Here is a 19,292-nt window from a genome sequence, read left to right as displayed (position 1 = left end):
TTACATCCAAAAAAAACATAATACACATTCTTTTCAAGTGCACATGGAACATTCTCGAGGATAGACCACATAGTAGGACACAAAACAAGACAACAAATTTAAGATAGAAATTATTTCAAGCATCTTTCCTGTCCACAATGACATGAAACTAGAAATCAACCACAGAAAGAGAAACAAGAAAAAAAATGATTACATGGAGACTAAACAACACGCTACTAAAAAAACCAATGATCGATGATGAAACCAAAGGGTAAATAAATACCTTGAGACAAATGACAACGAAAACACAACCATACAAAATCTATGGGATGCAGCAAAAGCATTTCTAAGAGGGAAGTTCATACAGGTCTTCCTCAAAATCAAGAAAATCTCAAATAAACAACCTAACCTACCACCTAAAAGAATTAGAAAAAGAACAAACAAAACCTAAAGTCAGCAAAAGGAAGGAAATAATAAATAACAGAAAGGAAACAAATAAAATAGAGATTTAAAAAATAGAAAAAAATCAATAAAACCAAGAGCTGGTTCTTCTTCTTCTTTTTTTTTCAAATATTTATTTATTTCTTTCATTGGACCAGGTCTTAGTTGCAGCATGTGGGATCTATGTTGCCATGTGCGGGATTGTCAGTCGTGGCATATGGGATCTTTTGGTTGTGGCATGTGGGATCTTTAGTTGTGGCATGCAGGATCTTTAGTTGCAGCATGTGGGATTTAGTTCCCTGACCAGGGATCAAACCTGGGCCCCCTGCCTTGGGAGTGTGTAGTCTTAGCCACTGGACCACCAGGGAAGTCCCAAGAGCTGGTTCTTTGAAAGGGTAAACAAAATTAAACGACCTCTGGACAGGCTCACCAAGAAGAGGGGACACAAACAAAATAAGAAATGAAGGAGGAGAGATAACAACCTATGCCACAGAAATACCAAAAAAAACCCAAAAAACCCTAAGAGAATACTATAAACAATTATATGCCAACCAATTGGACAAGCTAGAAGAAATGCACAGGTTTCTAGATACATACAGCCCACCAAAACTGAATCAAGAAGAAATAGATAATTTGAACAGACTGATCAGTAGAAGTGAAATAGAATCTGCAGTTAAAAAAAGAAAAATCCTTGCAAACAAAAGTCCAGGACCAGATGGCTTCCCTGGGGAATTCTACCAAACACACAAAGAACTTATACAAATCCTTCTCAAATTCTTCCAAAAGACTAAGGAGGACGGAACACTCCCAAAGTCATCCTATGAAGCCACCATCACCCTGATACCAAAACCAGACAAAGACACTACCAAAAAAGAAAATTACAAGTCAATATCTTTGATGAATATAGATGCAAAAATTCTCAACAAAATATTAGCAAACCAAATGTAACAACACATAAAAAAGATCACACACCATGATCGAGCTGGATTCACCGCAGGGTCACAAGGATGGTTCAACATATGCAAATCAATCAACATAAGCAAATACACCACGCATCAACAAAAGAAAAGACAAAAACCACATGATCATCTTAATAGATACACAAAAAGCATTTGACAAAATTCAACATCCACTCATGATTAAACCTCTTACCAAAGAGGGTATAGAGGGAACATATCTCAACATAATAAAAGCTAATTTATGACAAACCACAGCCAACATAATGCTCAATGGGTGAAAAGCTGAAAGCATTCCTGCTAAAATCTGGAACAAAACAAGGATGCCCACTCTCACCACTTCTGTTCAACACAGTACTGGAAGCCCTAGCCACAGCAATCAGACAGGGAAAAGAAATAAAAGGTAACCAAATTGGAAGGGAAGAGGTAAAGCTGTCATTAAATGCAGATGACATGATATTATATACAGAAAACCCTAAAGACTCCACACAAAAACTGCTAGTACTGATAAACAAATTCAGCAAGGTAGAAGGATACAAGATTAACATACAGAAATCGGTTTCATTTCTTTACACTAACAATGAAATATCAGAAAGGGAAAGTAGAAAACAATCTTTTAAAATTACATCAAAAAAAAATCTAGAAATAAACCTCACCAAGGAGGTGAAAGACTTATATGCTGAGAACTTTAAAACAATGATAAAGGAAATTGAAGATGATTCAGATAAATGGAAAGATAGCCCATGCTCTGGGACTGAAAGAATTAATAGTTAAAATGGCCATCCTACCCAAAGCAAACTACAGATTTAATGCGATCCCTTTCAAATTACTCATAACATTTTTCACAGAACTAGAACAAATATATTAAAAATTTATATGGAACCATAAAAGTCCCAGAATTGCCAAAGCAATATTGAGGAAAAAGAACAAACCTAGAGGCAAAACCCTCCCAAACTTCAGACATTACTACAAAGCTACAGTGATCAAAACAGTGTGGTACTGGCACAAAAAAGAGACATATGGATCAGTGGAGTGGAATAGAGAGCCCAGAAATAAACCCACATACCTATGGTCAATTAATCTTCGACAAAGGAGGAGAAGTCTCTTTAGCAAGTGGTGTTGGGAAAGCTGGACAGCTGCATGTAAATCAATGAAGTAGAACACTCCCTCACACCCTACACAAAAATAAACTCAAAATGGTTTAAAGACCTACATATAAGACATGACACCATAAAAATCTTAGAAGAGAACATAGGCAAAACATTCTCTGACATAAATCATACCAATGTTTTCTTAGGTCAGTCTCCCAAGGCAAAAATAAACAAATGGGACCTAATCAAACTTATAAGCTTTTGCACAGCAAAGGAAAGCATAAACAAAATGAAAAGACAACCTACAGACTGGGAGAAAATATTTGTAAATGATGTAACTGACAAGGGCTTAATTTACAAAATATGCAAACAGCTCATACAACTCAAAAACAAAAACAAACAAACAACCCAATCGAAAAATGGGCATAAGACCTAAATGGACATTTCTCCAAAGAAGATATACGGATGGCTAATAGGCACATGAAAAGATGCTCAACATCGTTAATTATTAGAGAAATGCAAATCAAAACTACAATGAGGTATCACTTCACACCAGTCACAATGGACATCATTAAAAAGTCTACACAAAAAAGAGGTAAAGAAGATATCTCTTCTTTAATGCATCTGTTTAAGGAGAAATGATGTTTTGCATCCTAAATTTAGTTCAGAGAATCTGATTTGATAAAATATTGAGACCTTTCATAATATTTTTATTTTCTCATGTCATAGGGAAACTTGTATGAATATTGACATCTATTGCTAACTTGTTATCTATGTAAGTAAATCTGTACTTGAAAATGATTTGAATAAAGAGTCTCACAGACTCTAAGACTTTACAAATTATTGCCATGTTCTGTGATTACAATTTTCAAAAGAAAACTGAAATTCTGATTGGTTACCTTACTAGTCATTTTTTGTAATAGGAATAACAGTGTAACTGGAATCTCTATATTTCTAAACTGTATAAGTTCTTGTAAATTTCTTCTGTCTGAACAGAATAAAATCATTGGCATCCCCTCCCTGCACCAAAGAGACTTCTACACATAATAAATACTGGAGTGGCTGTGGAGAAAAGGGAACCCTCCTACACTGTTGGTGGAAATGTAAATTGGCGCAGCCTCTATGGAAAACAGTTTGGAGCTTCCTTAAAAAACTAAAAAAAGAGTTGCCATATGATCCAGCAATCCCACTCCTCGGCATATATCCAGACAAAACTCTAATTCAGAAAGATACATGTACCCCAATGTTTATAGCAGCACTATTTACAATAGCAAGGACATGGACGCAACCTAAATGTCCATCGACAGATGAATGCATAAAGAAGATGTGGTACATATACACAATGGAATATTACTCAGCCATTAAGAAGAAAGAAATAATGCCATTTGTAGCAACAGGGATGGGCTTAGAGATTTTCATACTAAGTGAGGTAAGTCAGAGAAAGACAAATACCATATGATATCACTTATATATGGAATCTAAAATATTGTACAAATGAACTTATTTACAAAACAGAAATAAACTCAGACATAGAAAACAAACTTATGGTTACCCAAGGGGGAAAGGGGGTAAGCGGAGGGATAAAGTAGGAGTTTGGGATTAGCAGGTACAAACTACTATATATAAAACAAACAACAAGGTCCTACTGTATAGCACAGAGAAATATTCAATATCTTGTAAGAAACCCTAATGGAAAAGAATATAAAAAAGAATATATATGTATATTTATAACTGAGTCACTTTGCTGTACACCAGAAACTAACACAACATTGTAAATCGATTTACTTCAATAAAAATTTTAAAAATTTAAAAGTTAAATAAAAAAAGAACTCCTACAAATCATCAACTAAAAGACAACTCAATTTAAAAATGGGCAAGGGACTTCCCTGGTGGCGCAGTGGTTAAGAATCTGCCTGCCGGGCTTCCCTGGTGGCGCAGTGGTTGAGAGTCCGCCTGCCGATGCAGGGGACACGGGTTCGTGCCCCGGTCTGGGAAGATCCCACATGCCGCGGAGCGGCTGGGCCCGTGAGCCATGGCCACTGAGCCTGTGCTCCGGAGCCTGTGCTCCGCAAGGGGAGAGGCCACAACAGTGAGAGGCCCGCCTACCGCAAAAAAAAAAAAAAAAAAAAGAATCTGCCTGCCAATGCAGGGGACGTGAATTTGAGCCCTGGTCCGGGAAGACCCCACATGCCGCGGAGCAACTAAGCCCGTGTGCCACAACTACTGAGCCTGAACTCTAGAGCCCACAAGCCACAACTACTGAGCCCATGTGCCACAACTACTGAAGCTCGTGCACCTAGAGCCCGTGCTCTGCAACAAGAGAAGCCAATGCAATGAGAAGCCTGAGCACTGCAACGAAGAGTAGCCCCCACTCGCCACAACTAGAGAAAGCCTGCACACAGCAACAAAGGCCCAACGCAGCCAAAAATAAAAATTAAAAAAAAAGAAAGGGCAAAGACTTGAATAAACATTTTTTTCAAAGAAGATCTACAAAGGCAACAAGCACAAGAACCTGATAAGGAAAGACTTTAAAAAAATCTGACTTTGAATATAATGGATTTTAAGGGAAAATGTGAATGAATCCTTTAGCCTGAAGTGGAACCTTTCATCAAATAACAAGCTTTAAAAAAAAAATTCTGACACGACCTTAAATTTGTAATAATTGCAGTGTAACAGTGGTAGGACTAGCAGGTTTCCAAGCAAAATCATCAGCTACAATTACAAAATATATTTAATGATCATCATGAAATGCAGAACAATACCAAAACACTTAGGTTGGGCATGCTAAAGACTGTATCATCAATTGCTCTTCTGTCAATGAAATATTAGAACGTGGAGAAAGTTTCTCAACCATTTCCCACCTGCTGGCCATATTCCACTCAAGGGCTGGATTCTGAGAATTTCTTTCATTCTCTGTTAGCACCCCTCCTGTGCCGCTTTCCTTCTCTGGTTTTAGTTGATCCCACTGCGCAGTACCAATATTGATGGACTGCAGATCGATTTGGTATTGTCTGTCTTCAATTTCTGATCCAGGGTCTCGAAGAATTCCTAAATTCAAGGCTCTCCTGTAAAGGCAGTGAAAAAAAGTGAATAGATAAAGTAAGTATTCTATGTTTTCTTTGCTCGCTAACATCATGTTATTACCTTTTTTTCCCTTTGGATTACTGGGTTAATCAAATCTATGAGGCAGGTATTAGAAAGTTACCACATACTAATGACTTGAAAACATACCCAAAACTTAGCACTTAACAGTATCTACCCTATAATGATTTCTTACATTATTCCCAGCACTGTGCTATTTTTCTAAGTACTTTCACATTTATGATTTAAATCCTTGAGATGTTGTGAGGTCATATTATTATCTCCATTTTTACTAAAGAGAAAGTAATGCAGAGAGGTTAAAAGACTTAGCCAAAGTTACTGAGCTACTATGTGGACAAAATTGCAACTTAAATCCAGGGTTTTGCTTCAAAACCCTGTCTTCTTTGCAATGCTAAACACCTACTTTCCCTTCCTCAGCACTCTGATGTCTTGTTAGGAAAGGTGATGAAGACTTGCTAATCTATTTAACTCCCCCACCTTTTGCCTTTGGTCCTTTATATAACCCATCATCATACAGACTAAATTGTTGACAAGAGTACATTGCTTACTGACGTAGAAACACAGTAAGGATTACTGGTCCATATAGAGTTGGAACTTTGATCTTATTGGACACTAAGCAAATGAATAAAATTATCAGCAGCTTAAAGCTAGATTAGAGGAAGTAAATGGTTAAATTCATGAAGGTTTTAGACTGAAAATAGCAAGGCAGTGTGGTAGGGTAGGAAGAAGAGCATTCAGGATTCGGAAGCTGGATAAGACTAAGTTTGTGTGTTTGTAATTTTTTAGTTATGTTGGTTCACAGATGCTTTAAAGTGAGTAACCAAAGGAAAGTAACATTTGTCCCCCATGAAAGTTTCAATCAACACAAAAGTGAAATTACATAGAGCATAAAAATAGTTTTACTACCATAGATACCATTGCAGTGATTAGAAAAGAAACATAATTAATTCTATCAATTGAATACTAATGAAACTAATTAGTGGAGGGAGAAGGGAGGGAAGCACTGAGTCCTCGTGTGAAAACTACAGAGAGACAGTATGAATGTGATCAAGACTACCTCTTGTCTAAGTAAACAGTGTGGGTCAGACCATGCCCAGAAGCTGGTCAAATACTGATGGAAGGTGGATGACCACTGAGACTCAAGATGGCAGATGTCTGGGCCAGATGCGCAGGAATGGAGATGGCATGCATTAGGCCAGGCAAGGTGAGGGCTAAGGCTAATGAATTCAAGTGAAGAGAGGAGCAGGGAGAGGACTGCAAATGAATGAACAGGCAGCTCAGGTAGGGAAATATCACAAGGTGTTAATGATAAGAGAAGAGGGAAACAAACAGGCATTGGTCCATAAGTCATAGTGGGAACCAGAGAAACTGAATGAATGGACTCTCATTATTCCTAAGGTAAGAGCTGAACCTGGTTTTTGTTTTCCTTTTTCTAACTTAGAAAATTACAATATAGGAATGGGCATGCAAGGAAAGGTGGCTTGAAGTTTTACATGAACCCAAGAATTGCATTAAAAATAGGGCCCATAAAACCGGCCATGAACCCTTTCATTTTGCCTTAATGAAGGCAAAGAAAAAAGGAGTGAATAAGGGTGCAAGTGAGAGGGAGCAACATTGTGAGTACACCTATTTCGGTCAAATGCTCTCCTTTCATTTCAATATTGGTGTAAACCTGTTAATTCTAAAGGCACAGCTCGAACTTCACTTTCTATGAAGCCTTTCCTGACCACCATTTCTTCAAACTCCCTTCCTCCCAAATCTGTGCTCTTAGGGTCCTTCTGTACTTATAAGTACAAGAATATCACAATGATCTGTCAGTCTTTCTCAATGTAGCATACCTTTTCTTTTTTTTCTTTTTTTCTTTTTTTTGCAGTACGCGGGCCTCTCACTGTTGTGGCCTCTCCCGTTGCGGAGCACAGGCTCCGGACGCGCAGGCCCAGTGGCCATGGCCCACGGGCCCAGCCGCTCCACGGCATGTGGGATCCTCCCGAACCGGGGCACGAACCCGTGTCCCCTGCATCGGCAGGTGGACTCTCAACCACTGCACCACGAGGGTAGCCCCTAGCATACATTTCTTGAAGTCAGAAACTACATCTCCTAGTAAGCAATCAGTAAATGCTGTTTCAATTCACTGATTTGAACTGACACAAATCTTTACAAATCTCAAGTGGAGAATCTATCTGTCCACAGCAATAAGAACACACAGTCTTTAGACAGTAAACTGCTGCTGCAGGGCCACATAAACTCTGACATACAGCAAATATCTTTGGCAGTGGGTGGCCTAGCTTATTTCCCTAGATTATTATTCCCCATATAAAAGTTTTATTTACTTATTTTAAACTAGCCAATACTTTCTACATTTTACATAAATTCCCTAAGCCTACTTTTAAAGAAAAAATACTTTTAAAAATCTCTTTGAAGGAAGAAAAAGTATGTTTGGAAATAAAATTAGTACTATATTAAAAGACAAACAAAGCAACCTAGCCCAACATTAACATCAGCCTTTCTATTTTTCTTGGCACTTGGAGAAACTGCAAAGTCATCAGATAAAAACCAGAGAAACACCAAATGTCATTAGTTTTCACCTACGCTTGAAATGCCCCATATTTACTCTTGGCCTTAAATCAAGCTATTTTCCTCCTGTCATCTGTCTGTGGAAAACATGACTTTCCACAGGTTCTTCTTCTCATGTAAAAATGGGTTGTATATTGAGCAATAGCTTAATACTTCTAAACATGCTAATTTCAAACTTTTAAGTTTTCTAAGAACCAGGGTTTGAGATTTTACACTTTTCTTTCTGTTTGCTTTTGAAATTGAAAAATATATTTGTCATTTTAACCTGATTTGAAAGTTCAGAGAAATGTACAGTATGTGGGTATATAAATCCAACTTAAAAGTTAATTGCAAAACCATTTAAATCTGAGTTGTAGAAAACAGGATAAGCAAAAGACTCATGTGAACTCTGGTCTCAGATTTTTCAATGATCCATGAGCTTGGAGAAATTATTTAACTTCTGTTTTAATTATTTCAATATTAAAACTATTATAGAAATAAATAAAATGACTGAAAATTAACCTATTCATAAAGAGGTCCATTATAAATTTTATGACCATTCCTGAAGTACATTATCTTATATGGTTTTGAATGAATAATATATCTAATTACCAACTAATCATAGATGCACGGCACCATGATAAAACAAAGTCAACTTTTCTAATTATGAAAAAACTATTAATGAAAACTATAAAGATAAATGCTCTTTAATATTTCCATGGTTACCTGTTTCCAAAATATGGCATATTAGAAAGTCAGAGTGAATCTTCTGATTGAAACAAGTAAAATGCCTGAAGACAATTTAAAGCATCTTTTTAAACACACTTCAGAGCTGGCACTAGAGAATAGAAGGTGCAAAGCCACCCCAAAAAAGTGAAATTAAGAACACTAATAAATAAGCACCTGCCAAAGCCAGCTTTTGCTCTTAGGGTTTCTGCTGAATCCTGCACAGAGTGATTTTCTGATAATCGCACAGGAGGAGATAAAGCTCAAGGCCCACCTAAGGAGATGGATGAATCTATTTATAGGAGACTGCATAAAAAGCGGGGGTCATGAAGGGCTACATCAACCTTCAAAGGGTGAATTAAAAACAGCTCTCCTAGGAAGCCTTGTGATAGAACAGTTCTGTGTCTTGACTGTGACGGTGGTTACATGAATGTACATATGTGGTAAAACTGCACTTAACTAGACACACATATAGACATATAAATACAAATGATTAAAAATAAAACTGGCGAGGGAAGTTCCTGGTGGTCCAGTGGTTAGGACTCCATGCTTCCACGGCAGGGGGCACAGGTGCGATCCCTGGTCAGGGAACTAAGATCCTGCATGCCACATGGCATGGCCAAAAAACAAAACAAAACAACAACAAAAAAAAACCTTGTGAAATCTAAATGCAATTGTGGATTGTACTGATGTCAATTTCCTGGTTTAGATATTGTACTATAGTTATGCAAGAAGTTATGCAAGATCTGAAACCATAAAACGTCTAGAAGAAAACACAGGGGTGTCTGCTCTATGACACTGGTCTTGGCAATGATTTTTTGGATTTGACACCAAAAGCAAAGGTAACAAAAGCAAAAATAAACAAGTGTGACTACATCAAACTAAAAATCTTCTACTCAGCAAAGGAAACTGCCAACAAAATGAAAAGGCAACCTCTAGAATAAAAATATTTCAAGTATATGTCTGATAAGGGGTTATACTCAAAATATAAGAGGAACTCATATAACTCAATAGCAAAAAACAACCCAATTAAGAAAACCAGCAAAGGATCTGAATAGACATTTCCCCAAAGACATGTAATTGGCCAAAAGGTATTGATACATGAAAAGGTGCTCACTAATCATCAGGAAAATGCAAATCAAAACCATAATGAGACATCACCTCATACCTGTTAAGATATCTATTAGCAATAAGACAAGGGATAATAAATGCAGGGAGGATATGGAAAAAAGGGAACCCTTGTACACTGTTGGTGGGAATGTAAACTCATACAGCCACTATGTAAAACAGTATGGAGGTTCCTCAAGGAATTAAAAATAGAACCAGCATATGACCCAGCAATCCCACTTCTGGGTATATATCCAAAAGAAATGAAACGATTAATCACAAAGAGATATCTGTACTCCATGTTCATGGCAACATTGTTCACAAAAGCCTTTTCCATACCTTGTATGGAAACAACCTAAGTGTCCATCAATGAATAAATGGATCAAGAAAATATGGCATCTGCAGTTGACACTTGAACAATTTGGGGCTTAGGGGCACCAACCCTCCAAGTAGTTATGAATCCATGTATAAGTTATGGTCAGCCCTCCATATCCACAGTTCCTCCTCCACAGTTCAGTGGTTCTACATTCACAGTATTTACTATTGAAAAAAAAAAAAGGTGTATGAGTGGACCCGTGTTGCAGTGTTCAAGGGTCAACTGTATATACAATGAAATATCATTCAGCCTTAAAAAAGGAAAATCCTATTATTTACAACAACATAGATAAACCCGGAGTGCTTATTTATATTACACTGAGTGAAATAAGCCAGAGAAAGACAAATATTGCATAATATCACTTATATGTGGAATTTTAAAAAATGTCAAATTCATAGAAGCAGAGAATAGAAAAGTGGTCGCTGTGGGCTATGCAGTTGGGGAAATAGGAAGCAGTTGGCTAAAAGGCACAAACTCTGTGTTATAAAATGAATAAGGTCTGAGGATATAATGTATAACATCATGGTGAATATAGTTGATAACACTGTATTATATAATTGAAATTTACTAAGAATTTGCTAAGAGAGTAGAATTTACATGTTCTCACACACACACAAAAGGTGATGGATGTGTTAACTCAATGGGGGACTCCTTTCACAACGTATACATATATCAAATCATAAAGTTGTACACTTTGAATATCTTACAATTTTATTTGTCAATTATAGCTCAATAAAGCTGGTGAAAGGTTACGCTGAAGGGAACTGGGTAAAGGGCACACAGGAGATGTATTTGCAACTTCATGTGAATCTACAAGTATTTCAAACTTAAAAAAGTTTAAAAAAATGGAAAAAAGCCCTCCTAATGCCTATGCTGAAAGAGACGAGATAACTTACCAACTTACCCATTTTGACCTTAGCCTTAGCAACAGGTAAACAGGGGAAAAAAATCTCTCTAAGACTTTGCCATCGTAAGACAGCACTTGGGGGTTTGAGTTTCCAATGTGGCATGAAAAAATTTTAATTTGGAGAGGCTTGTGCCAGGTAGACAGTGTTACCAGATGACAGGTAAAAGCAAATTCTCTTGAGATGAACTCAATCTGAACTCAAAGAATTTCTGCAGATTTGGTTCCAAGTGAAATGAGAGACTAATAGATACAATGGGCAGAAGAAACAGACCCTCAAAGACTTCACAAACTGGATTAGTACACGTGAAATATAAAATAATTGTTTAAAAAGAAGAAAAAGTATTTTAAAAATATAAGCAGGATCAAGAAGATATACAAAAGATGCTCCACATCATATGTCAACAGGGAAGAGCAAATTAAAACAAAAAGATACCATTGCACACCTATTAGAATGGCTAAAGTCCAGAAAATTAACAATACCAAATGCTAGCAAGGATGTGGGGCAACAGGAACTCTCATACACTGCTGGTAGGCATGCAAAATGGTACAGCCACTTTGGAAGACAGTTTGGCAGTTTCTTACAAAACTAAACATACTCTCACCATATGATCCAACAACTGCACTCCTTGGTATTTACCCAAAGGAGTTGAAAACATGTCCACACAAACACCTGCACCTGAATGTTTATAGCAGCTTTATTCATAATTGTCAAAATTGGAATCAACCAAGATGTCCTTTAGTAGATGGATGGATAAATAAACTGTGGTACACCCTATTATTCAGCACAAAAAGGAAATGAGCTATCAAGCCAAGAAAAAAACATAAGGAACTCTAAAGACAAATTACTAAGTGAAAGAAGCTAATCTGAAAAGGCTACATACTGTATAATTTCAACTATATGTCATTTTGGAAAAAGTAAAACTATGGAGACAATAAAAAGATCAATGGCTGAGACAGGTTGGTCAGGGGCAGGAATGAATAGGCAATGCTCAGAGGACTTTCAGGGCAGTGAAAATATTCTATATGATACTATAATGATAGATACATGTCTTATCATAAATCTGTCCAAACCCATATAATGTCCAACACCGAGTAATGTAAACTATGGACTTTGGGTGATTAGGATGTATCAATGTAGATTCATCAATTGTTACAATGTACTATTCCTCAACTTGAAATATTCACTAATCTTTATTCTTTAAAGTATAAGATATACCCATTTTGTTTTATGCATACTTAAAACCAATTCCAGTTATTATAATATAGAATACTCAGAGTGCTTTGTTTTTCAGTACTAAATTAAGAAAACATATTCAAAATATTTTCATTCAAATACCATACATTAACTTTTATTAAGCAGTATTAGAACAAGATATCTTGTGAAAGGTACATTTTGCATCTCATGGTACACTAGACATTTTTTTAAGGTATAAAAATATAAACAGTTACAGACATAAGATTTGAAATAATTTACTTTTTTTCAAAGGCTGGAAATCATTGTACAACTTTTAAAATGCTATTTTCCCTAAGTGAGAATTTTATAACTAAAAATAGTCTAAAATTGAAAAACAATCTGACTGCAAAGCCAAAAATTAAAGTATATTTTATTCAAGAGAGCTTTGATTTAGTGCACTACATTTTCATAGCACAAGAAATAGTTGCAAAATTATTAAAGAATTCTAATAGAATAATACTTTACCAGGGAGCTAATCATAGGAAAATAACTTTATGGCTTCACTGAGGACCAGAATGCCTAATATTAACAATATCTGCTTTAAGAAAATACAGGTACAATATCTTAATAAGAAAGGCTTCATATTATTTCCTAACTAAATTTCTAATAGAAATGCTTGACATCATAAATAGGAATCAAATTTTCTTGTCTCAACTTCACATCCTTCTAAAGGCTCTATGAACTTTGCTCTCCCTCCTTATTGCAGTTTTTAAAACCTTTTAGCAATTCAAATCAGGAAAGGGAGTGAGTCAAGATGCCCATAACTCCCTTACCCTTAACACAAAAAGCTGCTTTATTAGCTAAAATATAGGAGTTATAATTGTAATTGCTTTGCCCTTCCGAAACTCATCTCCCATACCATTTGAACCATTTCAGCAGGTGGTGTAGGAGGATAAACTAAAGTCTGAAATAGTTGGTCAATGGTATAATCATAAGGAACCAAAGAAGACTTTAAGTATATAACAGGAAACACAGCTTTAATGTTTTCCTTTTTAAATTGATTTAGTCTGGGTCAGGCCTTTTGTATGTTTACATAAGAAACAGCTCATGTTGAATCATTTACCGCCCATTGCTGAATAGGCATATCTTGGGAACTTACTGTAAAGAAGTAAAATTCATTACTTACAGCTCAATTGAGATCTACAAAATGTTAAACAAGCCAGAAAATAGGAATGTAAAAAGAAGTAAAATTTATATGTCTTGATTAAATTAAATGTCTACATCTTTGTCACCAAGTCTCATAAGTGACAGTAACCTTGAGAGTGTATAGGGCAGGGGATGTAAATGGTTGACCATCAGGCTGAGACCAACTGCTGATTTCCATGACCAATGACTTAAGGGAGGGGTTCTCATCTTCAGAGTGCAGAAGAATCACCCGGAGCTTGTTACAAATGTTAAGTTCTTAAACCTACAGAAATTCTGATTCAGCAGGTCTGGACTAGGGCCGAGGAATATGCCTGCTCCCTTGTTTTGTTTTGTTTTAAACAACCTAAACTAGCATTCTTATTGATCCTAAAAACCACATTCTGATACTTAGAGCATCACATCCCTTTGACTTGGAACATCCTATCTCTGTTATCTGAACTGAAGGGAGCATGGACAAGAACCAGTAAATCTGAGGCTATTCCACTTATAAAACAGATAAATTCATACTTGTCCTGCCTCTTTCACCGAATTGTTTAGAAGAAGCATCTCTTCTCTTCAAGGCCAAGATATCTCTGTTAATTCACTTCACTCTTGAAGGCTAGGCCAGTGTCTGTTTTCTCACCAGGTTGTACTTAGACACATTACTTGGCACATGGTAGGCTTTTAATATATAAAAGTTGAATAAATAACAACTATTCTTCTTTATTCCCTTCACTTCCCTTGGGGACTTTACTCTCATTTTTTCCTTTTTCTCTCCCGCAACTTTACCATTCAAGTTCAATTACTTGAACTAAAATATGTTCAAGTAATTCTCCTTGTAAAAGAGAGAAACTCTCTCCCTAAGGCCCTGTATACCCCTCTAGCTACCACCCTGCCACATTCCCTTATTTTCCTCTCAGTATTTCTATTTCCTCATTATTTATTTTCTCCTCTAACCAAGAGTTATCAGGTGTCATCCTTATCCTGCGTTTGAAATTTTACTGGAAAACATCCTCAAATGATTTTCTAATTACCAGATCCAATGGATGAATTTCAGTCATTAACTCACCTAAACTTTCTGGGCATTTGACAATTCAAAATGGCAGTACAGCATGCTGGTGAAAAGCACAGACTGCACAATTAGCCTGCCTGGATCCATAATTCTAGCTCTGCCACCTACCACTGGGTGTCTTTGGGCAAATTAAAGTTTCAGTGCTTCATTTTAGTCATCTGAAAAATGAAGTCACTGAGGGGAGTCAAATGAGTTAATGCACGCAAAGTAACAGCTGACACAAAGTAAATAACTAGTATATATAAAGCTATTCTTGCCATCTTGCTTATTCTTGAAATTTTCCTTCATGAGCTTGCATGGCTCCACGCTCCCTCAACTGCCTTTCTTTAATCTCCTTTACAAGATTCTTCTGTTTGCCCCTTCAATTATTAGTGATGTCCAGGGTTCTATCTTCAGTTTTATTTTATGCTTTATATGCATTCAGCAGCACAACTGATTCACAAATGCCAGTATATGTACTTCTCAATTATATCTCCAATTAAGGAGATAGGTTTCTTAGCATTCCCTTACATTTTCTGGCCCAGTCCATTCTGTGATGACTGGCACACATCTACAAGACAGTTGGCTACCATTAGGGTACATGGTCGAGGAAAATGTAGTATAATAACACTGCATTAAAAACATGAATTTTAATGTCACAATTATATTCAAATTCTGGTTCTACCACTTACAAGCTATACATATATCCTTGGAGAAGTCAACTAATTCAGTGAATATCAGATTCCTCTGTAAGAAGATAATGGTACCTAGCTACATAGGCTTCCTTTGGGAGTAAATGCATAATTTTAACATGTTTAGTATGTTATAAATGACACCTGGTTGTTTTTATTACTACAGTAGATGAGAAAGAAGTCAGATGGCCTGATTTCAGCCTGAATCCATTGGTCTCACTTACTCTGTATTATAAAATCCAAAAGTACACTGAGAATGCAGAGACTTCAATTTAAGCAAATGGGCCCTATAATAATTTCTTGAACTGAAACAGAATATTAGGCAAGAAAATGGTTTACCTACATTTCTAGTCCAAGTGATAAATTAATCATGTATTTCACATTCTCAAAAGAAAGAAGGGGGTTATAAAAATAAAGGAGCAAAAACAGAGTAATCCGGTTATTAAATCATTTTCTAAGAATTTCATACATTTCAGAAACTAAAATTAACTTTCAAGCAATATAAACTTTTAAATAAACAAGCGATTTCATGTTAATAATGGTTTTATGATGGGGTAATAACAAAACTCACCTTTTTCAGTTATACAAATTTTAAATGATTTATGTGTACAAATCCACATGAGTATAAAGTAAAAACGACATGACAGCAGTATTTACCAATTATTTTCCTTTTGATGGCTAAATTATAGGCAACTTCATTAGAATATAAAACATATAGCTCTTTCTACTTGAAGAGTCTCAAAATACTCTCATTGCTTAAGCAAATAAGAAAGTAGACTTTCACTGTCTATCTTCAGGCAAACATGAGCTTTGAAGTTTTTTTTCAGTCACAGATTTGTGCTGATAAGTCCTCACTTGCTCACTCATGTTATAAATGGGGTATATTTACAAGATGATTTAAAAAGTTACAAGGTATACTATGTATGATCGATGTTAAAAGTATATCAAACTATACCAAACAATTATCATCCCATTAGAAACATGTACTAAAGAAATGCACTAACTGAACATGCACTGCATTGAAAAATCTGTTGGTGTGATCAAAGAAACCACTGTGTGATCTCAGAGAAACTACTGAGAAAGAGACATACTAGAATATAGAGAAATGGAAACGGTACTTCAATTTTGTAAAATATTTAATTATGATGTTGATCTTCAACAAAATTGATTTTTCATCATCAGAAGGGTTTTGATGAAACCCTTCATCAAAGTAAAAACAGAAAGAATAGAAAGTGGTATATATTAGGAGTTATATGAATTAACTAAGAATAGGGGCTTCCCTGGTGGCACAGTCATTAAGAATCCTCCTGCCAATGCAGGGTACATGAGTTCGAGCCCTGGGACAGGAAGATCCCACATGCCACAGAGCAACTAAGGCCGTGCGCCACAACTACTGAGCCTGTGCTCTAGAGCCTGCGAGCCACAACTTCTGAGCCCGCGTGCCACAACTACTGAAGCCCGCGCGCCTAGAGCCCATGCTCCGCAACAAGAGAAGCCACTGCAATGAGAAGCCCATGCACTGCAAAGAAGAGTAGTCCCTGCTCACCGCAATGAGAGAAAGACCACGTGCAGCAACAAAGACCCAACACAGCCAAAAAAATCAAGCCAAACCAAACCTATTTTTTTTCTGGTTGTATCATGGTAACATGATAAATGAGAAATCAGCATCAATATTATGGAACTTGATATTATGAAGATGTGAAACTAAGTTATTTTTTTAATATAACAAAGAAATATGGCCTTGATGAAAACATAGTAAAATGGATTTAGAGCTGGTTTAATACCCAATCCAAATAATAATATCTATATGGAGTCAGGTCTCTAGTAACACGCCAGAGGATTTGGCTCAATTCAATAATTTTTTTATCATTCATTAATTTTAATGAATTCATATAACTTTGTCTTATCAAATTTTCTGATGACAAAGTTGGGAAGTACAGCTAATATAGTGAATGAGAGCACCAGGATTCTAAAACATCACAAAATAATGGAACAAAGTCAAACTAATAAGATGAAATTTAACAGGAACAAATGCAAAATTCCACACATAGGTTCAAAGAGCAAATTCTGTAAGTACAAGATGTGAAAGGCTTGCGAACACTTCAGAAAAAAAAAGGACAACAAAAGAAAGCTTAGAAAAGTTAGGCTGGCTTATGGGAAAGAAAAAAAATATCAAAAGCATTGTCAAATGTCATTCTAGCCTTTTAATTTTTAAATAGCCTAACGTACACCACACATACTACAAAATTTCACAAGATTAGGCAATCTCTTCCTTCTTATACTAATAAAATAGTGCAATTTTTAATACTATATTTTCGTTAATATTCTAACATTAAATTTTTAGAATGGGTGTATTTTATTTGCATAGCTTCAACTCAAATAATAATACATAATCATTCATTGATAACATGAGATCAGAGAGTTTTTTCCAGAATGTTATAATAATATATTACAGGTGCATTTATGTAAAACCTTCATGGACTTCTAAAATGTGCAAGGACATGGCATAAAAGTTAACTTTTTAAATGTATATTAGAGCCCAGAATGGTCTTAGCAGTGAAGTTTACTGCAATTCCCACATAGGTGACTTTGAAAGGCTAACTGTAAATTTAGTAAAACCCCTGCATTCTTCAGGTTTCTTTAGATTTCATTTCTTTAGGTTTCTAAAGATGGTAATAAAATAGATAAAATTTATAATGTGTCCTTATTAAAAGACAGTCAGACCTCCTACTTGCTTCTAATGTTTCTGCAACACATCTTTGGCAACACTCCTGATTTAGGATTCTTCTATAAAATCTTCTATGGCTGCAAGTCAACTCCTATTATAATAAATCATGAACCACCCAGACTTTATCCAACTGTGTTAGCACTCTTTCTCATTCCGATATTTTCTTCATATCTTTATTCCATTTTTTCATTTCATTTACTAAAACAATTGGTTTTGGTAGTTAATAGGTTCCCTATTTATTTCCAAATCCAATTTGAAAATCCTATTTGAAAATTTCTATGAAATTCTCATGTGTAACATTCCCTCTTTCTCTACTAATCAATTGTTACCCATCATCTCCTACTCCTAAAATTATGTTTACAAAGAAGACTTCCTTTCAAAAACCATCATTAAGTCAGGATTCAGAGTTGGCTCCCCTTTATTCAAAATCTCAGCTAAAGATTGTCAGCAATAATAATGGTAATTAAACACACTGGTGAGTAATTAAAAATGAGGTTTTGAAAGACTGTTTACACAGAAAGAGAAATGTTCATATGTTTTATTAAATAGGAAAGACAGGTTCTTTAAATTTTCTAAATACCTTCTATAATAAGAAAAAATCCTATAACCCTATACAAGTATTTATGTAAAGCAAATTGTAGCTGAATTAGTTGGACTAAATGCAAATTTCCTAATTCTAAATTGCTTGGGAAATCTTTAAGACAAATATTGTCTCTTTGTCTCTTACCAAATTTATTTTTATTAGTATGCTTCTAATTCTATCATTTAAACCTTTTTCTGTTTAATTACATTCTTATTACTCCACATTATTCCCATCCTCTTACCTAACTATAAAGTGGTTCATAATTCAAAATACATAAATATACACGATAGTAATAATATTAATAATACCACTCTAAAATTTATATACAGTTAAATGGTTTGCAGATACTTTTCAATATCATCTCAGGTAAATCACCAACCACAGGGTGTGACAGGTAGACTCCATTTTTTTTTTTACAACTTTATTGGAGTATAATTGCTTCACAATGGTGTGTTAGTTTCTGCTTTATAACAAAGTGAATCAGTTATACATATAGACTCCATTTTATAGAGGCTGATGATTTAGGTAAGGAGACTGGACAGCAGAGTCTAAACTGGAAACCACACCTTCTGACTACAAATTCAGTCCTCTCTCTTACCTCTTTTCTATACTTAATATAAGAACTGGTTTTCAAAATAAAA

The 19,292-nt window shown here is 35.6% G+C and overlaps 1 protein-coding gene across 5 annotated transcripts in view; it reads right to left on the bottom strand.

Moving 5' to 3' along the window:
- VPS13B (vacuolar protein sorting 13 homolog B) overlaps nt 1-19,292 on the bottom strand; it is a gene marked incomplete at both ends in the record, with an annotated part of 778,321 nt that overhangs the window by 322,500 nt on the left and 436,529 nt on the right. For 4 of the 5 annotated variants that reach the window (XM_079722541.1, XM_079722545.1, XM_079722543.1 and 1 more), the window contains one exon: nt 5,329-5,532. In XM_079722541.1, the coding sequence (XP_079578667.1) occupies nt 5,329-5,532 (204 nt within the window). Of the gene's footprint in view, nt 1-5,328; nt 5,542-19,292 lie in introns of all 5 variants that reach the window. The other variant, XM_079722542.1, reaches the window with a different exon arrangement.

The sequence above is a fragment of the Hyperoodon ampullatus genome, assembly GCF_949752795.1.
Source record: "Hyperoodon ampullatus genome assembly, chromosome: 17".
In the NCBI taxonomy this organism is placed as follows: domain Eukaryota; kingdom Metazoa; phylum Chordata; class Mammalia; order Artiodactyla; family Ziphiidae; genus Hyperoodon; species Hyperoodon ampullatus.
Note: the sequence above shows the minus strand (reverse complement) of the source record. Positions and strands in the feature narration are given on the sequence as shown.